This window comes from Rhipicephalus microplus, chromosome 1, assembly GCF_043290135.1.
Source record: "Rhipicephalus microplus isolate Deutch F79 chromosome 1, USDA_Rmic, whole genome shotgun sequence".
NCBI classification, from domain to species: domain Eukaryota; kingdom Metazoa; phylum Arthropoda; class Arachnida; order Ixodida; family Ixodidae; genus Rhipicephalus; species Rhipicephalus microplus.
The window spans coordinates 214,811,048-214,833,598 of NC_134700.1; the positions used below are offsets into that span (position 1 = coordinate 214,811,048).

Sequence of the window (22,551 nt, forward strand, 5' to 3'; positions counted from 1 at the left end):
TCGATTATGAGGAGCCTGCAATTATCTGTCGCATGCATGTTACGACTAACTGAACACAAGAAACACATTGTAGCACAAAAAAAAAAAACTCAAGGCCATGACTTTTTTAAAGACGATAGTCTTTCTTGGGGATCTTCAACGCAAAAATTTTGGTCTGTCTGTTTGTACATTTGTCGGTCCACTCTTAACGACATCGAGTACCGTATAGTGCGGAATATAGGTCGAGATTTTTTCCAAAAAACGTCAATAAAAAGTCATCCCTCGACCTATATACCGGCCCTTGGCATAAACCAAGTGATCGTCTGACAACAAGGAGTGTCACATGCTTTTTGGGCATCAGAATCGACATCGCCTTCCTCCGTGGGCCGACGCGTTCTCTGCCAACGCCATTTCTCTTTTCTTGTTCATTTAGTGTTCATAGCGAGTGTCGACGTTACTCTGCGACTAGCCATGAATACGGGGACGCGGTGCCAGTTCAGCGCCACGATTAAAAGAAAAGTTATTGAATTCGCGGAAGCGAATGGCAACATGGCGGCACAGCGGCAGTTTGGAGTGTCCGAGAAAAGCGTCAGGTACTGGCACAACCAAAAATACAAACTGTCAGTGTGTAACACGAGGAAGTCGTCGTTTGGCGGTCACCGAGCTGTGCACCCGGAACTCGAGGACAAAGTGGCGGATTTCGTCCGCGAGTACCGTGCCAGATACCTGCCAGTGGATGCGGAGCTCATTCGATCAAAAGCCATCAAGCTTGCCCGTGAAGCCGGTCTGTCGAAGAAAGACTCCAAGGGATCCATTTATTGGGTCCGTCGCTTCATGCAACGCAAGGGATTTACCCTTTGACGGCGCACGTCGATATGCCAGAAGCTGCCATAAATGTACGAGGACAAATTGATAGAGTTTCAACTCTACGTGAACAGCCTCCGGCGGCAGCATGGCTATATGCTAGGTCAGATCGGCAACGCTAACGAAACACCGGTGTGGTTCGACATGCCGTCGTCCACTACTGTTTGTGAGCACGGGGCAAAAGAGGTGAAGCTCTTGTCGACCGGAAGCGAGCATTAGCGCTTCACCGTTATGCTTTCCTGCACGGCTGAAGGCAGAAAGTTGCCCCCCTTCATCATCTTCAAGCGGAAGACGATGCTGAAGGAGCCCTTCCCGCGGGATGTCGTCGTCTGCGTCAACGAGAAGGGGTATATGGACGAGGCCCTAATGCGCGAGTGGATCCGCACAGAGTGGAACTGGCGGCCCGGAGCACTCCTGCAGCACCGGAACATGGTCGTGTTGGATGTGTTTCGTCGGCACTTGACGGCATCGGTGAAGAAGAGCCTTCGCGGTGGAAAGACGGATCTTGTCGTTCCGGGAGGGATGACGTCAACATTCCAATCGCTGGACGTCGTCCTTAATAAACCTTTCAAGGACCGTGTGCGTGTGCTGTACACTGAATGGATCACTGGCGACAACCCGCGGACCCCGACGGGCCGGCTGTGCAGGCCACCTCTCGCGACAGTTTCTGGTTCGGTCTCCGAGGCATGGAGGTCTCTGCCTGAAGAGATGATGGTGCGCGTATTTAAGAAGTGCTGCATTAGCAACGTTCTCGACGGCCCTGAGGGCGACATGCTGTGGAAGGCGGCTAGTGATAAGCAGTCGTCGTCAAAGGAAAGCTCCGACAGCTCGGAGGACTGATTGAAGTGAATCCGTTAACTAATCCGCGCTTTTCTTTTTTCCTTTTTTTTTGCTGGTCAAGGTAAGGGGGTCGACCTATATTCCGCATTATACGGTACTTGAAACGGCCGACCCCATCTGCAGCACCCACCAATGTTGCTCAAGGTTGAGCGTTCATGCTTGTGCAATCGTGAATTAAAAAGCAATTATTGCACGTGTCTGGGGCACCATAACAACACGTATATATTCTGCATGTGCGTCTTTCACTAGAAAAGGCACACATAAGTAAATTTAAGGACCGTAGCCCTTATTACGCTGCGCTGACCACGCAACGCTTGCACGGAACGGGGAGTGTTTCCAAAGCGTTGCTAAGGCGAGACGCTGGTGGCACCTACCGTCGTTTTGGGTTCTAAACCTTATCAGCTCTGAGATGGGCCCGCACATCCGTCTCAGAGCCACGCGCTTTGTTTTCTAAGAAAACTGCCAGATGGGGCTCATGTCTCACGTGTGACATAAATTGATGCGCTCGTTCGCCTCCGCTGCAAGCTCGAGGCACTCCGACGCAGCGCCTCCAGAATACGACTCACCGATTTTCTTGCGCAGAACATCAAATAAATGTCTTGTTCACTCTCTCCACACGCAAGACTATCGTCTTTCGACGAAACCATGCAGATACGGGGCCAATTTTTTGTCAGCACCTGTTCAGGTTCACTCAGAACACTCAACTGACTAGCACAGCACAATAACCAACCACCCCTAAGCTACACTGAGAGGGTCTCAATGATAGCTGCATACATAAAGGAGGAAGAAAGACGAGAAGAGAGTGTGACAATCATGATGCCTTGTCAAAAAATTTAAAAAGGAAACAGGCCCTGGTCAAACAAGCGCTGACCACCTTTGTTGGGTTGCATCGACTGTGGGAGCGCAATCACGCCAAAACGCACCGCACATTGGGTCCTGGAGAGCAGGAGAGGCAGTGTCAAATGAAATTCGCTTGCCGAGGCTAGCATAATCATGAGATGCGTTTTCCTAGTCTTTTCTCTCATGCACGAATTTGCTAGTTAAAGATGAGCTGCCACAACTGTCAACAAAGTATGCAATCAAAAGCAAAAAGCAATATTAGCCTGCTTCCTACTGATAGACAAAGGGTCTAGAAATAAAAAGCTCTGACATAAATAGCATACCGAAATTGCCAAATATGAACAATAAAACCAAAGATTTTTTTAGTGATGAAGGTAAAGTGAAACTTAAGCTTTTCAGTATTTTTGTGTTCGTAAAATATACGCTGGTTAGATCAAGACAACGAAGATGTGGTCCTTGAGGTTTGCATGGTGCTGCATTACGGAGTGTTATAAAAAACAGATTTACGTTAACACATCTTTGATGAATAATCAAGCTTTATGCTTTGGCAGCAAACAATAATTTATTCAAGGCCACCCTGCCTTTTTTATACACAACTTATAGCCAACATAACCGAAGCAGTTCCACTTACTTCAGGCTTCCCAAGAATCAGGCCACAGATGTGAGTACTTACATCTAATAATGCTTTGTGAATTGACACTGCATCCACCACTTAATGTCCATAATAAAGCTGAAATAGTAGGCTAAAAATCCTCATACCTTGGCTACAACGCCAAACTTCAACATTGTGGTATAATTTGAACAAATGTTACCTCAAAGCAGTATATGTTTACCTGGATCCAGTAAGTGATGCAGATGGCCTGCAAAATATCTGTGCCAGTGTCATTGCCCAAAAGCTTCACTTCATGAATGTAGCCAGCCTCCATGTTCTTGTACTTATGCACTTTCGTCTCGCCGGTGACGATGTTGATGAAACTGAAATGAAAAAAAGATAAGTGCTCTAAACGGCATCAGGGCACAAAACACAAAGATGAGGTGCAAGGCTAATTACAGTTCCTATAATCAAAGGGACTGAGGCATGATAATACACTGCAGTGATGAAACCAATGCATCCTATTTCATTTCGAGAATGCATTTCAACCTGCTCTTCATTCCTACCATAACTTATAATCAATGGTGCACAGCCTTACCTGCAAACTGGCTGGTTGTGTTCCACCTTAGTGCCAATGTAAGGCAAACCATCGAGGTCAATGTGGCCTTCAAGGTGCCGGTCCGTCATTTTTCGACCAAAGACAAGGGACACCTGCCTGCCCGTGTCCCCACCTAGCACACGCAAGTTCACCACCTCACTCTTGTATATAGAGCCATGCTTGAAACCCCTCTCCACTGATGACTTGTTCAGCACCATGGCATCTTCCATGTCATAGCCCTATGGGAGAGAGCAGAAAAGAATGGATTCAGAAGTAGTCTTGTAAAGCAGCATAGCCTTCTATCCTCTCACGTTTGGCCCTAAAGTTTTCTCCCGAACGATCAGACAAAAAACATGGTATAGCACGGTCACGTATAATCAGCCCCAACTGAAATTCATCTTAAGTACCAGGTCACAATTCCTGTAACGAATAAATAAATTGACATGCAATTCATAAGCTTTCATTCGCTTGGTGGATTCCGTGCTGAATGGTAGTGTCGTTTGCTATCTCCGATGCCAGCGTAGCTCTCGCTGACCGACCCGCTGTCCACGAACTTCTGACGCCATGTAGCTCTAGCAGATAGGTGCCCCGTCCTCGGACTCCTTCTTTCGACCGTGTCCCAATCCCGTTCTTTTCTCAATCTTTACTTTTCACTCTGTTCCTTTTGATTTTTCCTCATCCCATTCCCACGTGAGCTACTGGTGAGGTGTTGCACTTAGCTGCAGACAGTAATGGGGCTTGCTTTTCTCTTCTCTTCATCTCTTACAATATCACTCAACCCCCGTCCCCTAATAATTTTTCTGCAGCTAGCTTCAAACCATGGAGCAAGGCATAGGTTTTAGCATCTGCATTGACATATCTTTAGTGTAATGCGTACACATCTTTAGTGCCATTTCATAACATTTCACACTATAAAAACTACACCACAGTCATCTTCCCTCCTCATGCTTCACTCAACATTGATTCCCATAGTATGTGGGATCTGCGAAATTTTTTTTATTTCAGGTTACTGTGATATGCTGATTTATTTGTATCTCTCTTAGTTTAGGAAAAATCCTGCTCCCTAAAAGGCACAACAAGTTATTTGCACTTCAAGAACAACAGATTTTGCTAAATATATAACCGCATATTTAAAATTGACATATAAATGTACATAAACTTGGCAAGCTCAATCAAAGCCAAATAAATAATTAAACAAAAATTTTCAAGCGCCACGTCCCTCCTTGGAGCTTTCGCTTTGGTAAAACGAACCACGAGGCACTCACGGTGTACGAGATGACTGCCACGATAGCATTGGTGCCTGTGGGGTATTCGTCCATGTCGTAGTGATCATAGGCAGTGGGCCGAACAAGAGGTGTTTGTGGTGTCTGGATGCGGTAAAGCTTGTTGTCCGAGCGGTAACGCAGTGCTTGGCAAGGTGTGCCCATTGTCTGCTTGCCCATCTGTGAGTGAAGAATACACCAGTTGCTTCTTGTGGTAGTGTTTTAATAAAGAACAAGAAATCAAAATAGATAGCCAGGGGAAAAAAGAAACAAGAAATGAATGAAAAAGAAACATAACATTACCAGTCTAAGAAAAGTATTTCATGCTTTATACAGGATGATGGTGAAGTTTTTCATAATTTACAAGAATGATTCTCAGGTTTATGTCAATGGCTTACGGCACGACAGCAATGTTTTGTATGTCATCATCATTCCTCTTTTATACACATTCTTTTCTACGCTGTAAGCCTTTCATCTTTTAATGCCGTAACAAGGCTCTCCCCAGCAAATTTTTAGGAGTGGCTCTCGGAGAGTGAGTTGAAGGTGAAATATAAAGTTTAAGAACTTCACATCTTCAAACAACTTCTTATTTTCTACATACTTCTACAGCTGGCAGTACATTTCTGGCAGCTATGACACATTTTGTTGCCTGCAGTGCAAAGGCGTCGACATTCACACATAAGACACATAAGCAATGGTGTTTGTGTTCAAGCCCTCGCAATGAATTTGGCTATCTCTTGAGGCCACCTGGTGACACTTTATTTTTTATATAACCAGGTGGTGGGAGGCAAGGTCTATTGGCATTGCTTAAGCATGGCTGCAACATTTTGGCTCCTAATAACGATTTCATAAATAACGATTTTCAGCAAGTGGTAAAATGACAAGTGCTTGCAAGCAGTAGTTACCGTTATAGTTTTGTTGTTACCCTAAAATTTAGAAATGTTGAAAAATGATCTTAGACCCGAACTTCAGTTCTTTTTTCGCACAAAAGCAGATTACGTAAAGCAAGGCAACACTGCCCAAAACGCTGAATTGATTGAATGAGCAAGACATTGCTGAAGCATTTAAATATGCCACATTGTGAAAGAAAAGTTGCAAGCAAATGTACCTTGAATAAGAATGCTTACCTGACACTGGTACATGTTTCTAGGACTCTGGTTGAAATCGGAGTAAGGAATCATGTTTGCTAACAGACTCAGCATGCTAGTCTGTCTCAGCTCTTGATGAGTGGTGATCTGAAGAAGTACAGTATATTAAAAGGGCAGCTACAATATAAGTTAGTATAGCAGACTTCACAAAACAAAAGCAAACCGTGAAACTTATTCCTAGACATAAAACTAACACAAACATCAAACATAGGATTTCTTCATGACCATGAACAAATTAGCGCTACATGCAAAGAGGACGGATTTGAAAAAACTGTGAGCTTTATTAATGTGATTAGAAAAGAAATGTGCTTGGGTATCACCTACAAGTTTCCTGCCACAGCATGTAACTTTTCCTCCACTTTAATTTCTAGTCAGAATTATGGCACAATTACCAATGCCGAATACGGGGGGAGGGGGGGAGTGGTCGGGGCAATCATCCCTCCTCAAAGTCTGTGTCAGCACCCCCCCGAACCCCTTACTTCAGCGCTTGTAGTCCACCTCCCAGCAGTATCACCAATTAGGACAAACAAGTGAAACCACTGTGAGCAGACATTGACAGTATTTATGCTGCGAAGGGGTTTTCTGCTATTAAAAATAAATAGTCCTGACCACGCTTCCCTCTCCAATGTTACTTCAGGTGACCCCCCCCCCCCCCTTTTAAAATGAGTAGCTGGATCCGCCTTAGCCAATGTGCCCTATCCTTTCCTTGGCTTGATTGTTGATTTTCAGTTGTGCCTAACGAAGAAAAACAAGCCCTTCCCGTTTCCCTTCCTTCAGTCATGCTTTACCATTAACTGGCTACCGGATAGATAAAGGCAAACATGGAACATTCCAAATATCAGAGACCAGCCGATTCTCTCACAAGCTTTAGACTAGCCAAGCTAGGCTAATAGGCAAATCGCATGTTCATCTAAAATTTGTCACCTTAAAGGGTCAGTAAACAACCTTGTGGCCCAATATTTCTGATAGAGAAAAACCTATGCGCTTGTACTATGCAAACACGCGGCCACAAGAAATTTGTGAATAAGTGCCGTAATATGAAAGTTACAGGGTGTAGAACAATCTGCTTTGGCTGCCTTTGACTTCTTGCTTAGCCTTCCTACTTTTCCAAGAAGTTGAGAGGGGTAAACATAGCTCTTTGTCCTGACTATGCCTCCTCTGGCAACTAACACGACATCAATGATTACACCAGCAGCCCACAGCCAACTGAGCAAGGCTTCACCCAAGTATCTGTCAAGTCATAGCGGCATGGGGAGAAGGTGCGGTGCAAGGAGTACGAGCTACTGAAGAGGTTTTTTTGAAAGGACCAATCAAAGAAGTCAGTGCTGAGTAATGTTGCACATGGGCAACGATATGTCATTTCACTAACAGGAGGGCTGGACAAGTGCTGACGAGAGAATTTTCTCCTAAAATGGAGCGGCTGCACGACACAGAGTGCAGCGATATTCGCAACATGTGATTGCAGCGGTCGTCTGTGCAAATTAGCGAGGTGCAAGAAATAAAGTTGGAGCTTTTACGCCCCTAAGTTGTTCTTACTGAGTTACATTTTTGAAACACAACTGCAAACTCTTCGGCCACGAACAAGTAATTTGTGTTTGTGTGTTGAAACGGTGCTGTCTTCGATCTCCAAATTTTAGTTCTCTTACAATAGCAGGACATTCAAGTAAGCAAAGAGCTACTAGTAATTAAATGACATTATTGACTTCATTTTATCCATGTCCTTTTTTTGTGTGTGCGTGTGCATAGTAATTCAAATACGAAATCATCCTTACCCCTTCGTAGGCTTCATCACGTACCACACAAATGCTGAGGTGCACCTGCTCAAATGTACCGATCCACTCAATTGTATCTGTTCGCATGTTGAGAACAGGACGCATCATGCGAGCCACGCTGGTGAAGAGAAACACGCCTGGGTACTGGGACGCTTGACTTGTTTTGGGCACAAAGCCGATCTCCATTGTTTGGGGCACCTGAAACGAGTGGCAAAAAGCTGTTCCTGGAGCTCCAGAGACCCAGTTACCTAACATCTATACACAGAGGTCCCTAAAAGACACGTTTTATTCTTTCGAAGGCCGAAAAATTCAGCAGGCTATGAAGGAAAGTGCAAATGCCAACAGCTTGTAGTATGCAGGTTCTTCTAAAATGCACAAATTTCACAAGAACACGATAATATCAGTTCAGTAACTTTGCTCTGAACTACACAAGAGTGCTACATACATGACAATACACTACTAGTACTACATTCAACCCCGTTCAAACTTCATTATAACGAAGTTGTGTCTTAGTAGAAAATAAGTTTGCTGTATCTGAAAATTCGTTATAAAGGTTATTCCCAACACTGAGTCTATTGCAAAAGTATTTCTCATTTACTTCATTATAACTGATATTTCGTTATATCTGTGTTCATTAAATTTATATTTGAATGTAGCAGCGTTTTTGAGCAAAGAAACAGCACTTGCCTTTTCTAGTCCACAGGCCTTCATTGTGCGAAGGCTAGTCACCATGTTTTCCACACTGCTGTCCTCGACATAGCCCAAGACGCGACCATCAAGTACGACAACATAAGACTCTGCTACATTTGGTCTTATGCCATCTAGCGGCGCCATGCCTAAGCCTACCAATAGAGAAGGCAGGTGGCTTGTTGGCAACTGCTGATTTACCACCTGGAAACAAGCATGCCCAATTAGTATTTTGGCATTTTTTTACACATGTGCAGCAACACTCGAAAACACATTTTGCAGGCCATGACAATACTTTTAAAGTCTCACTGTGAAACGATTGCAACCATAAGATGAAATAGGCATTGATCCTTATTTTTGTGATTTACTTTACACATTTATTCTGATCTGCTAGGTCTAATGTACTTTAATCCCCTGCCAACATTATTTTTGAGATTTTTGTTCAAAGGCTGAGGATTTTTTAAAATGCACCAATTGTCAACCTTGCAGTTCTCCCAAAGCTACTTCAGTAGCATATGCTATTTACTTATCACAATGCAAATGCCTAAGGACGCAGTAGCACAATGACAAACAAGCAATACACTACCTCCACCAGGGCAGTCAGGTGATTGAGAAGGCCACAGGGGGCGCCATCGGGCGTGTGCACAGGGCAGAGAAAGCCTGTTACAAGAGGAAAGGTGTTCATAAAGGTTTCTAGTCACACAACACAGACACAACAGCATCAGCTAAGACAGCAAAGTTACATCTCACCCCAGGCCTCGGGCAACAGCTTCCGCACGGTAGTGGTGCGCATCTCAGCAAAGAAGGCACCTCTGTGGACACAGCGGAAGTGTGACAGGTATCGCCAGTAGTTGAGCTTCTCAGCAATGACAGTGGTGCCTGTGAACTGCATCAGGCCTAAGCCCGTCTTAGTCACGACATTACCAGTAGCCAGAAAATAGTTCATGGCCGATGTCAGGTCCCATGATGTTGCCAGTGCTCGGCTGAAGTTGGCTGTAGGATGTTGGCACAATTACAGTGTGAATGAATGCAGTATCGCAGTCAAAATAGAAGGTTACGGGTTTTTTGCAGCAAAAGCGAAAAACAATACTACAGCAGACTCTTGGCAATACACTCATGGCTTGTATGAATTTTAGAGCAATGTTATTTTTTTTTTGTTACTTCACTCAAATACCTCCTGTACATAACCCTTCTTATCAAATGTAATGCTAAATATCACTAGGACCATTTATTCACATCAAAATTGTCAAAGTACTTAAAGAAACAGTAAAGCATATCAATGGATATACCACAAGGCAGAGGCATGCCATTACAATAACCCCATTTTCCACCCGTAATAACACATTCAAGTATTCGTTTTTCCCTAGGACAATTACCGAATGGAATAACCTTAGTAACGAAGTTGTTTCCCAGTCATCCTTGAACCTTTTTGCTGCGCAGCTCTAGCAGCGAGTGTCTAATTTCTATGACATGTGCTCCTGTTGTTTATTTCAATCACTGTAACCATTCTCCACTTGTGATCATCTTAAATTTAGCGCTCATTTCTCTATATGTTCTTATGCCAGTTTATTACAAACCACTGTTCTTTTTTTTTTCGTTATAAAAGTGTGTAAATGCCTTACCTGTTTTATACTTATTTGTTTGCCGATTTGTAAACTTATCAAATGTATATCCACCCTGCCAAAACCCTATGTTAGGGTTGCAGTATTCATAAATAAAATAAATAAATAAATGTCCTCACCGATACTGAGCTTGAATGCAGACCCTGTCGACTTTGCTTTCTTTTCTATATTTTGCCTTATTGAATACAGAAATCCAGAAAGCTTTTCCTGTGAAATAAACAGTAATGATGAAAAAGAATTGAACGATAAGAACATCAACTACAAGCCACTATTTCTTTCAACTTCAATATGTGCAAAGTCACCAGAAGGATATTCATACCTTTAGTACCATAAGGTACAAGTGCCCAGCAAGCAGAATCTCATGGTTCATTGGGTTGTCAGCGGACTCAATTGTACACTCTCCCTTGGCAACAGCAAAAAGCTTTCGTATCATAAGCCTTGGCGAGAAACAAAATCAAAAGATATCATGGTTGGCACTACTCAATATCTTGAAATTCCAGTGACAATTTCCAAGTGAAGTGCTCTTGTTGACAGCTTCGAGCATTTTTATGGCTAGCAATAGAAATTTTTAACACCGGTACAAAAGTGCGAATGGAAAAAGTTCATGCAACCCAGTTTCAGGGCCCATTTCTCACCAAGCAGCAATTATTACGGCACTACTATACACCTGCACTGCACGAGAGATTGGGAGAACTTAAAATTTGAAATGGAACAGTCCCCGTCCGCACTACTGCTCATATCCATTCAAGCAATACTAATGAAAAATCGTCTCGAAAATGTATACACATGTAATATAATTACAGACGTACTGGCTTTGCTCTTTTCAGAATTATACAGTGGATAGATAAACAACATTTAAAGGGACACTAAAGTCAAATAATAATTTACGTCAGATTGAAAGCTCGATGTATGACAACATCTAAAACAACAACATTATCAACAACAGTGCCCTACTTACCGAGAAATTAGGGTAAATGCACAAGAACACAAGCGCCGCAGTAGGACATTTTCAAAATGATCCCGATGGCATCAGATGGACCACCTACAATTATTCACTAGTAATCGATCTAACTGCACTAAATCAAGAGCCTTCCGTGCATCAAGAGACGCAATAAAATGCTGCTTGTTCGTTTCTGTTTGATTCATGGGAAAAAGAACCGCCAGACGTTACTATGGCAAATGGCGCGAGTGGTTCAAAAATTCAGTTTTCGCGTGGTTACACGGGACAGGTGGTGCCATCTAGCGGGACGTAGTTGAAACAAAAGCGTCTGCAATCACAAAGCCAACGGCGGGAAATTGATTAATGTCCGTTGTTGCTGCTGTGGCTCTGCTGCTTTTGGTCTGCTGCTACTGGCACTGTAAAGCCGGGTAACGTTGTACACAGCAACAGTGACGCGAGTCGGTCCGGTCGGTCTGCATTTTGAGGTGGGTAATTTGAAGCGCGCCAACCCGATGTAGACCACTAAAACGTGATTTTATTTCAAAACAGGGCCTTCCTTGGCACAAAAGTAACACTACGAGGTTTCTAGACCGCCATTTCAACAATAAACGTCGACTTAATAGTTGACTTTAGTGTCCCTTTAAATGTCCTCTCCACAACAAATACAGTCGCCGACCGATTTTTCGGACCTGGCGGGGACCGAAAAAAAGTACGAAAAATCGAACAGTCCGAAAAATTCGTTTTTGCCAAAAATCTGAAGTTTATTGCATCAGGCACGTTTAAAAAGTCCTTGATGCTGCCTTGCCTCAAACTACGCTTGGAGGCAATTCGGTTTGCCCGTATTTGCGCCAAGGTGACATCGTCGCTGTAAACGATCGACAAAATTGTGGCCGCGTTGGCGATCTCCGACGGCTGCGGGCGGTCGTCGTTGTCATCCGACGACGACGACGTCGTTGTCGTCGTTGTCATCCGACGACAACGACGACCGCCATCCGGCGTCGACCGTCATCCAGCGACATCTAGCTGCGAACGTCCACTCTCTATTAGCTTGATTATGGCAGCTTTCTTCTCCATCGTCAGGGTCGTATACTTCCCACGCTTCTTCACACCACCTGGCTCCTGCGATGGCACAGATAGCGGAGCCATGGCACCGAGAACACAAAATTCAATGCCGCAGATAGCCGCTGCGAAGCACACAACGTCTCGACGCTACGCGACACAACACGTGCAGAATGGCGACTGAAAAAAGCTGCAACGACAATAAAAGAATCCTTCTTTCGCCTCCTCCCCGTGCGATGTGATGACGATAGTGCTGACCGAAGACGAAAAAATGGCATCCATCACCGCGTCTTTTAAAAAGCAAACACGTCTTCCGAAACTTAAAATTTGGCGTGCGCATTCCAATCTCGGAGGCAGGAAAGGCATCTGAAGATCAAGCTTAGCCAAGCCGACGGAAAATCCAACATGGCGGCGTTCACAATGGCTTGGGGCGTGGCACAAAACGAGCGATTTAGTCCGAAAAATCAAACTTTCAGGGGCAAATTCGCCCGAAAAATCGGTCGAAACAATGCATTAGCTCTATGGGATCCCTGACGGTGCATTTATGAAGTCCGGAATATCCAACAAGTCCGAATTTTTGTAGTCCGGAAAATCGGTCGGCGACTGTATATGCTTTCAAGAGCATTATTACCTGCACAGAGAACTTAAGTAAAGTTGGCAAGTTGGGTCAGCTGACATAGAAACCATCATAAGAGCACAACTAAACACACCACACAAGAAGAAACAGACGAAGGCAGACGCACACTACCAATTGACTTAATTGAAGAAAGATCCACACCTTTATACATCAACACCCTGCGCCGGGGCACTGTCAACAACCAAGCAAATCCAAACCAAGCGAGAAAGAAAGAGATTGGAATTGGGCCTGGTTTAAATTTTTTTAGTTGTTGTGATGGTGCCCCAGCGCATGGTGTTGATGTATAAAGGTGTGAATCTTCCTTTTTTTCTTTCTTGGAGAGCTGAAAGTGGGGCTGCAAATTATATGCAAAGGCAGGTTATATGCGTAAAAATATCGGTTCGCGTTCGATGCCCTTGGAGCTTAGATCCCGCACTGTGCCTTCTACCATGCACCAAGACGCCGCTCAGCAAACGCTTCCTCCTGCGCCGACGCCATGTTGTTCCGGTGTCCCCCGCATCTGCGACCCTCCTGTCTTCACCGGCGCGGATGGCACTGACGTCGAGGACTGGCTCACCATGTACGAACGCGTCAGCGTCCCCAATCATTGGGACGAGGCAGGTAAACTCGGCAACCTGGTTTTCTACCTCGCGGGTGTGACCGGCATGTGGCATAACAACCACGCATCCGATTTAGCAACCTGGTCCAATTTCAAGACCGCTATCACCAATGTTTTTGGCCGCCCTGCCGTTCGTAAGCTGCAAGCCGAGCAGCACTTACGCGAACGCGCTCAGCAGGCCGGTGAATCATTCACCAGTTACATTGAAGATGTCCTGGACCTGTGCAAGAAATCCAACGACAGCGTGTCCGAATCAGACAAGATCCGGAACGTCATGAAGGGCATTGACGATGATGCCTTCACGATGCTGCTTGCCAAAAACCCAGGCACAGTAGCTGAGGTCATCACGCTGTGCCAAAGCTACAAGCAGCTCCGCTCCGTTGGCAGCGTTCGATGACCCGTCGCTCCACACCACGAGATACAGGACTTGCTGGCTTGGAGGCGAGCTGTGATCAGGTGGCACTGCTGGCAGACCTCAAGCCCTTCATACGTGAGGAAATCGCACGGCAGTTCTCTCTCCTGTCCTTTGCCCACCCACCGGCTGCTCAACAATCGGCCACTACCATTCTTCCACCCATCCGCCGAGCAATTGAGCAGGAAATAGCGGAGGTCATGCCTGCGTACCACCCACAACAGCTTCTGGCCCCTGCGCCCCCAAGTTACACCCAAGCGGTCGCCAGGCCGCCTCCAGTCGTTCAAGCGCCCGCCCCGCTGACTTACGCCGAAGCTGCTGCACGACCTCCATCCTTTGCAGCGGATATGCCGGCTACGTATGCTGATGTGACCTCTCAGACTCAGCTCCAGCACCCCTTGCAGCCTTTCCAGCCACTGTTCCGTCCATCGGCTCTTGCGTCATGGACAAGACCTACCCCGGCGAACCGATGGCGCACACCCGACAACCGGCCCATTTGCTTTGCTTGCGGTTACGCCGGCCACGTAGCATGTTATTGCACTCGCGTACAGACGCCCCATATCTCATCCCCTGTTGCTGGCCAGATCAGGCATACCTATCACGACAAAACGCCGTCTATGCCACCGCCAACTCGCCTAGCTTCATCTTCTCGTAGGTCACCATCTTCACGACGTTGTTCCCCGTCCCCCATGCGGCCAAGTTCAGCTGCTCACGAGCGGGAAAACTAGTCATCGCAGTCCCCGAGGCAAGGGCTGCGATGCTATCGCATTGTGAAAGCCCTCAGAGCCGCCCATCTAATGTCATTGACGTGCTTGTAGACGGTGTTCATGCATTTGCTCTTATTGACACTGGAGCTGCAGTATCCGTTATGGACGAAAACTTTTGCCGCTTGCTTTGAAAAGTGACGACGCCAATTTCTGGGTTGTCCCTTCGTACTGCCGGTTCGCATCGTATCCATCCTACAGCAGGGTGCACAGCTGGCGTTGTCGTTCAGGACGTTCTGTATGTCGGCCAATTCATCATCATTCCTGCATGCTCTCATGACGTCATCCTGGGGTGGGATTTTCTCTCCCGCAACGACGCCGTCATCTATTGTGCCGCCGCCGAAATTGAACTCTCACCCTTTTTGAATTTGACGCCGGAAGACAGTCCCTCGAAACTGAGCAAGATTCTCGTGAATGACGATACTATAGTGCCTCCAAGCTCGACGAAGGGTGTATCGGTCTACTGCGCTGCACTCTTCGACACGATTGCACTCGTTTCGCCATCCGACCGTGCTTGCCGAAGGAAAGGGTTGCTAGTACCTTTCGCGACCGTGCAAATCACCCAGGGCAACGCCGCTATTTTTGTGACCAACACATCCCCGTACACTGTTACCTTGGTTCGAGGGAAATGTCTCGGCAGAGTGGAACCAGTGGATAACGCACAAGTCCTGGACGTATCTGATGACTCGGGTTGTCCCAATTCGTGTACCATCAGTGCTGTTTCCACTTCTGATTCATCATCTCCTGATGTATTTGGCCCCTACACTGATGACAACCTTACGTCGGTACAGCGTTTCCAGCTTCTGGACCTGTTGCGAGAATATCGTTCTTCTTTCGATGTCGGGCGAAGTTCTCTCGGTCGCGCGTCCGCTGTTACGCATCGTATCCACACTGGTGCCCATCCACCATTACGGCAACGTCCCTATCGCTTGTCGCCTGCTGAACGTCGGGAAATTAACGAGCAGGTTGATGATATGCTCAGATGCAACGTTATTCGGCCCTCGGACAGTCTATGGGCGTCTCCTGTTGTTCTTGTTGCGAAGAAAGATGGTTCTGTACGGTTCTGTGTGGACTACAGACGGCTCAATAAGATCCCTCGCAAGGATGTTTACCCACTGCCGCGCATCAATGACGCAATTGACAGCCTTCACGGAGACAAATTTTTTCTTCTCTCGATCTGTGCTCGGGCTACTGGCAAGTACCCATGGCTGATGACGCTCGACCGAAGACGGCGTTCGTCACACCCGACGGCTTGTACGAATTCAACGTCATGCCAATTGGTCTATGTAATGCACCTGCTAACTTTGAGCGCATGATGGACACCGTTCTGCGCAACTTAAAATGGCACACAGGTTTGTGTTATCTCGATGACGTTGTTGTGTTCGCTCCAGATTTCTCCACGCATCTCCAACGTGTGAAAGAAGTTTTCGCACGTGTGAGCAATGCCGGCTTGCAACTAAATCTGAAGAAGTGCTGCTTTGCAGCACGTCAACTCACCATTCTAGGGTACGTCGTGTCCAAGGATGGCATTCTTCCTGACCCAGCCAAGCTTCGGGCCGTGGCTGAATTCTCCAAACCTGCGTCTGTCAAAGATCTGCGTAGTTTCGTGCGCCTGTGCTCATACTTCCGACGCTTCATACGAAATTTCGCCACGATCGTATCACTGCTGACGAAGCTCTTTGGAAGTAACGGGCCCCTCAATTCGCGGTCGTCTGAGTGCAACGACCCGTTCGCGAAGCTCCGCCATTTGTTGACGTCTCCTCCCATTCTACGCCACTACGGCCCTACGACCCCGACGGAGGTGCACACAGACGCCAGCGGTGTAAGCCTCGGCGCTATCCTGGCGCAGCGCAAACCCGGATTTCCTGAATATGTCGTAGCATATGCAAGGCGTACCCTCACGAGAGCCGAGACAAACTACACCGTCAGGGAGAAAGAGTGCCTGGCGATCGTCTGGGCCCTTACAAAGTTACGACTTTATTTGTATGGTCGCCCATTTGATGTCATCACCGACCATCATGCACTATGCTGGCTTTCATCATTGAAGGATCCCTCAGGCCATCTCACCCGTTGGGCTCTTCGCTTACAAGACTACGACATCCGCGTGCTGTATCGCAACAGATGCCAGCATGCTGAGGCCGGCGCCCTCTCGCGCTCCCTTCTGCCTGAAGGTGATGTGCTCTGCTCAGTATCCTCAGCTGCTGTTTCTGCCATTGATGTTGACATCATCGCTACCGAACAGCGAAAGGATAATTGGATCGGCCCGCTGATCAACTTGCTCTCTGATCCGTCCGCAACCCCATCCACGCGTGCCTTGCGTCGTCGAGCTCGCCATTTCGCCATCCGTGATGGCCTTCTACACCGACGTAATTACGACACCAATGGCCGGCAGTGGTTACTCGTGATACCCCGCAGTCTACGGTCAGAGATCCTTCCATTCTGATCCGCAATGCGCGCACTCTGGGGTATTCAAAACCTACCATCGCATTCGACAACACTACTTCTGGCGCGGGTGTACCGCTACGTGCAGCAGTTCCGAACTGCTCCTGGTCGGCGTCGCGAAGCCGCACGCTGCCGGCGTGCTCTTCGGGCCGCTCATACGCATATACACGGAGCGCGATGGCGCGGCACGAAGCCCCGTTCGCTCCTGGCACACCTTCGGTCACGCTACGTTCGCTCCTGCCTCGCTTGCCAACGCCGCAAACCGTCAGCACACATGTCGCCAGCCAGTCTGCAACCGTTACTTTGCCCTGAGCGTCCGTTTCGGCGCATAGGTATCGATTTGTATGGACCACTTCCTCTGACGTCGGCTGGTAACCGCTGGGCCATCGTAGCCGTAGATCATTTAACGCGATACACCGAAACCGCCGCTATCCCTGCGGCTACTGCGCGTGATGTTGCGTCCTTCCTACTGCATCGATTCATACTGCGCCACGGTCCACCTCAGGAGCTTCTCAGCGACCGAGGCCGTGTCTTCTTGTCAGAAGTTGTCGAAGCCATTCTCACGGAGTGCCATTCTGTCCACCACAAAACTACTGCTTACCGCCCGCAGACGAATGGTCCCACCGAACGCTTTAACCGCACCCTCGGCGACATGCTTTCGATGTACGTCGCCGCCAACCACACGAATTGGGATACTATACTGCCCTTCGTCACATACGCCTACAACACCGCCCCTCAGAGCACAACCGGGTTTTCACCTTTCTTCTTGCTGTACGAAAGGCACCCGTCACACACCATCGACACGATACTCCCGTACACGCCGGATCCATCTGAGTGTGCACCTATTTCCGAGACAGCCAGGCTTGCTGAAGAGTGTCGCGAGCTGGCCAAGACATTGACGATGCATGAGCAAGAGCAGCAGAAGAGTATTCGTGATGGCTCCGCCCCTTCTGAACCCACGTTCCTTCCTGGTTGCCTTGTATGGCTCTCAATCCCGACCTTTGTAGCTGGCCTTTCTTCCAAACTACTCTCGAAATACGAAGGCCCCTACTGTGTCATCGAGCGCACATCTCCGGTCAACTATCTGATCGAACCAATTGAACTAACTTCGGACATGCGCCGTCGCGGGCGCGACGTAGTCAACGTGGAGCGCCTGAAGGTTTACTATGACCCGCTCATAGTGACAAGCTGTTAGGTCGCCCGGCGGCTCCCTCTTCAACCCCGGGGTAAATGTAGAGAAGCTTCCGAACACTGAAATTGGTCGAACTCTCAGGTGCCTCCTAGTGGGTATACCCAAAAAGGATGCCGCTCGCGCTAAGAGCCCGTGCTTGGCGGTTACTGTCGCCATTGTGCATGCTCGCTGTGTGCCGGCTAATAAACGCCTTAACAGTATCATTTAAAGAACACTTGGAAGCACTTGAATGTCAGTGTGCGAGTGCATGTTTATTTTATAATTGGTCTGCTTCATGCACTTTTGTTTTTCTGTCTTTTTTTTTTTTTCAGGAAAGACAAGCAGGCCGATTTCAGAAAAAGAAAAATGCTTGATTCTGAGGTAATCTGGGGCAGCCAACAAATTAAAGTTAATGTTTTACCAATTCAAGCAAGAACTTAGCAGTTGGCAAACTAAGTTAATTATTGCTTAGTAACGAAAAAAATACAGGTTGTAAATACACACAACTACAAATAATATACGTACCCCAGGTATAGCATTCCCAGACTGCACTTTTTTTTATATATCTTAGGTCAAGTTAGCTGAGACACTCGACTGATGTATTTTACAGTGAGACAACTTTACCAATTTTGGACCAAAAATATAGTTCTCACTCACTCACTGACAAAGTTATCAAACAAAATTTTCAAATGCGTACTCACAGTATTAGGTTGAACTTGTCAACATTAGATTCAGTGTGAACACAGATGCAATGTCTGAAAAAACAAATGCAGAAATTTCATGCCAAGAATAAACCATAAGAAATAATAATAATAAGTTTAATAACATAAGGTTTTTGAACAGCAGAATTTTACAGCAAAGCTGTTGTTGCAACTGTAAAGGCTGCATATAATGTCTGCATGGAATGTCTGCAGTAAAAGCCGGCCAAAAATTAGGCCATCACTTATGAGGCACAGATAATTTTCTGCGCTCGAAACAAAATTTTGAGAGAATGTTGGGTATGGAAAAGGTGACACACAGGAATAGCTGGAAGTGTCCAAGAGCTTGAATGGTAATAATGCCAATTTTGGTCAATGATTAAAATTCTGTTTATTGCACACTAGAGGTCTATAAGCATTTCACAATGCATAGGCTCAGAGCTTAAACAAAAAGAACTCAGTTGTTTTTAGGAATAATCACGCTGGAGAGATGGCAAAATTGTACAAACTTCCATAAAAATTAATCACCGAAATTTTGCCAACTGGGGTCTTCCTGTAAGTTTACTAGGAAGGCAATGTGCTTGCAATTTGTTAGTATACACTAATTCAAAATGGTATATACCAGATGTAAATTCACAATGTTAGCCTGGGTCGTGTCTTTGAGCTTCCACTTACAAAACCGTTTATAAGTCCCAAACAATTCGATTCAAATATAGAGAAAATATTTCAGAACACTGAAATGTTATGCCCATATCACACTCGTCAGACGTGATCGATCAGATAAAGTAAAACACTGCATGCCTATCGGTCCAATCAGAGGAGCTACGTGACTTCAAGATAGAATGGTGTTGCCGATAAACCGACACTTTGTGGGAAATCTTTTCCAGCACAGCAAAAGTGGCTATGGCACGCCAACAAATAAAGTTGAAAACACATGCTGTGTTCTTTACAACTGAAAAATGCAACCTGCGATGAATTCTGGAATTGTCATCGTTATTTGCCATAGTAACGGTACATGAAAAGTAACTCACTTGAGCAGGAAAGCGGCCACTTCCTCATCGCTGTACCAATCGGGAAGCCTCATGCAGATGCGAAACTTCTCCCCAATGTAAGCTCGCACTTGGTCTCGTGTCAGCAGGCCTTCATTTTGCACCTGCCTCAACATGTTAATGATGCAACTACAAAAGAGAGCAAAAGTGCCACGGTAAGTTTCTCAGTGTATTGTCACTGACACAGCACGCACCAGGCCAACTTCTCTGAAAGTCATTAAAGGGTCAGTAAACAGCCCCGAGATCCCAAAAAATTTGTAATGAAGAGAAATATGCTCAGTTTTGCTTCGTGAACATGCTGCAGCAAGAATATTGTGAATTCGTGCTGTAACAAGAAAGTCACAAGGGTCTGAACATCCATTTCCGTTGGTTCCAAATTTTCGCGCGACCTCACCGCCCTTCTCTACCATAAGGAGAAGGCGTAGCCCTTCGTCATGACTCTACTCACTTCAACAACGACGTCAGCCATATGTCATCAGCGCGAAGCCAATGATCAAGCACACGCACAAATGTCATAGCGGCACAAGAGAAAGCGTGGTGCGAGGAGCACCCTTCTCCTAGTGGTAAAGTAGCAAGATGTCCTGGACCTGTGCAAGAAATCCAACGACAGCGTGTTCGAATCAGACAAGATCCGGAACGTCATGAAGGGCATTGACGATGATGTCTTCACGATGCTGCTTGCCAAAAACCTGCCTTTATCTAGAGGCTTTCATTCTAGCAATGCCACTTTACCCGGTAGTCTCGGGGACTACAAAACGACAGAGGGCATCACAGGAAAATAAAAATGCAAGCTGTGCAACCCGCTTGGCCAAGGGGTTGTTTTCTAGGGAAAACGGCCAATCGACGAGCTCAGTGGCATGCCAAGTTGACCATGGGCAATTCGCATCACTGCGCATACAAGGGAGATTGGTCAGGCACGGGAATTGTTTTTCGAAATGAAAGATCTGCACGGGGCACAGCTCCGTAATTTTCAGAAAATGTGGTCGCCGCGGTCTACTCTACAAATTGGAGAGCTTGTTTGGAGGCTGTAAAAAAAGCATTCTGAGCCTGCTTACTGGCCTCTTAGAGAACATGATAGGTAGCTACATTAATTGGAACAACCACTGCTGCCATGCTCATACCAAGTCAAACCAGTAACTTCACAAGCTTATCAGTTCATGGCCATGGTGAATTCCGAAAGTCAGCTTTGGCGCAATGACAAGACATAACATTGTGAAGCATACAGAAGCTACAAAGAGGCTATTGTCAAGACGCAAGTGCAGCGATGCCTTTAACCCAATCTCCATGAAACGAATTGCCGGTGTTCAAGCAGTGAAATTTGTTGGGTGGCGGTAGCACAGTGGCTGGCATCTAAAACTCGCACACGAGTTGCCGATATGCTAAAATGAGATAATTTCATCCGCTGCCGAAAGTGCCAAGCATTCAAGGACCTGTCCGGACCAATAAGGAGGCACCACTTCCAGTTGCTGTCCACTGGGACTAATGGCAGTACCACTGGCACATTTGTTGTATGTTCGTATGCTCCCACAGGCCACTTCTTTTGTGTTACTGCTACAGTTTTTCAGCATGAAGCAAATGCACATGCACGGCTTGTCCCCCCATGCATGCTTTAAATGGTCGTAAGAAGTCTGGGCAGGCAGCTGCTGCCTAATGTTGGCAGAGTAGGCTGCACACACTGGCAGTGGCTCAATGGTGCTCACCACTGTACCGCCTCATGAAAAACAGTGCGTAGCAGTGCGCCTGAGTGCATTTTTCAACATGCGAACTGTCACAAATTTTCACATTTTACAGATAATCACTGAAAATGCTCAAGGGAGTGATGGCGGCCGGTGGCTAACACACTAGTACGTCTTGATAGCTAAGAGTCCCATTACGATAAGCCTTTTCAAGAAACTACTGGAACAACCTATTGGAATAACCTATTGGAACAACAACCCAAACACACAATGCTGCTGTTTGCTGCTGCCTCTCTGCACGAGATCACGAAGTGCACCACAGAGATGCACTGCTTGCAGGAATGAAAGCAGCTCACCATTGTTGTGCACGTGAACAGTCAAGAACAGAGTGGGCACGAACTATGTTAACATCCCAAAAACTCCTATGGGAAAAGTAAAAAAATATCTGAATTTGTCTTTTTGGACTGACCAGACCAATTTTTCGGATAATCTTGCGGTTTTAAGGAAGTACGAAAAAAATGACACTCACTGTACTTTTAAATTGATAACAGTAACAAGGCCGCGAGCATCAGAACATTCAAAAAAAGTCATCGTACCTACACGAGAAAAAATTCATATGCATTGACTGTTGGGTAAGTTAGTTCATTAACGTGAAATTGTTGAGCGATGCAAAACACAGAACAGCAAGAAATGTGACGGGGATAGGCACTTACTCACAATTGAAGTATATATTGAAAAGACTCCAAGAAAGCAGAGTGGGCTTGCATGGGGCAAAAAAAGCTTCTCAGTGTGTTGCATGTGAGCTTGATTTGTGACAACGCCACAGCCCTCACTCCGCTTTCTTGGAATCTTAGCAATGAACTTCAGTTGTAAGTGAGCACATGTCCTGCCCCCAACATTT

At 46.3% G+C, this 22,551-nt stretch overlaps 1 protein-coding gene across 1 annotated transcript in view; it reads right to left on the bottom strand.

The window, feature by feature from the left end:
• Polr1B (RNA polymerase I subunit Rpl135) overlaps positions 1 to 22,551 on the bottom strand; it is a 65,215-nt gene that overhangs the window by 24,674 nt on the left and 17,990 nt on the right. The window contains exons 10-21 of the mRNA XM_075891283.1: positions 19,957 to 20,103; positions 18,929 to 18,982; positions 10,524 to 10,641; positions 10,324 to 10,411; positions 9,333 to 9,575; positions 9,169 to 9,242; positions 8,583 to 8,786; positions 7,896 to 8,093; positions 6,103 to 6,210; positions 4,979 to 5,155; positions 3,714 to 3,952; positions 3,357 to 3,498 (exon numbers count right to left, since the gene is read on the bottom strand). Coding sequence (XP_075747398.1) covers positions 3,357 to 3,498; positions 3,714 to 3,952; positions 4,979 to 5,155; positions 6,103 to 6,210; positions 7,896 to 8,093; positions 8,583 to 8,786; positions 9,169 to 9,242; positions 9,333 to 9,575; positions 10,324 to 10,411; positions 10,524 to 10,641; positions 18,929 to 18,982; positions 19,957 to 20,103 — 1,792 coding nt within the window. The remainder of the gene's footprint in view (positions 1 to 3,356; positions 3,499 to 3,713; positions 3,953 to 4,978; positions 5,156 to 6,102; positions 6,211 to 7,895; positions 8,094 to 8,582; positions 8,787 to 9,168; positions 9,243 to 9,332; positions 9,576 to 10,323; positions 10,412 to 10,523; positions 10,642 to 18,928; positions 18,983 to 19,956; positions 20,104 to 22,551) is intronic.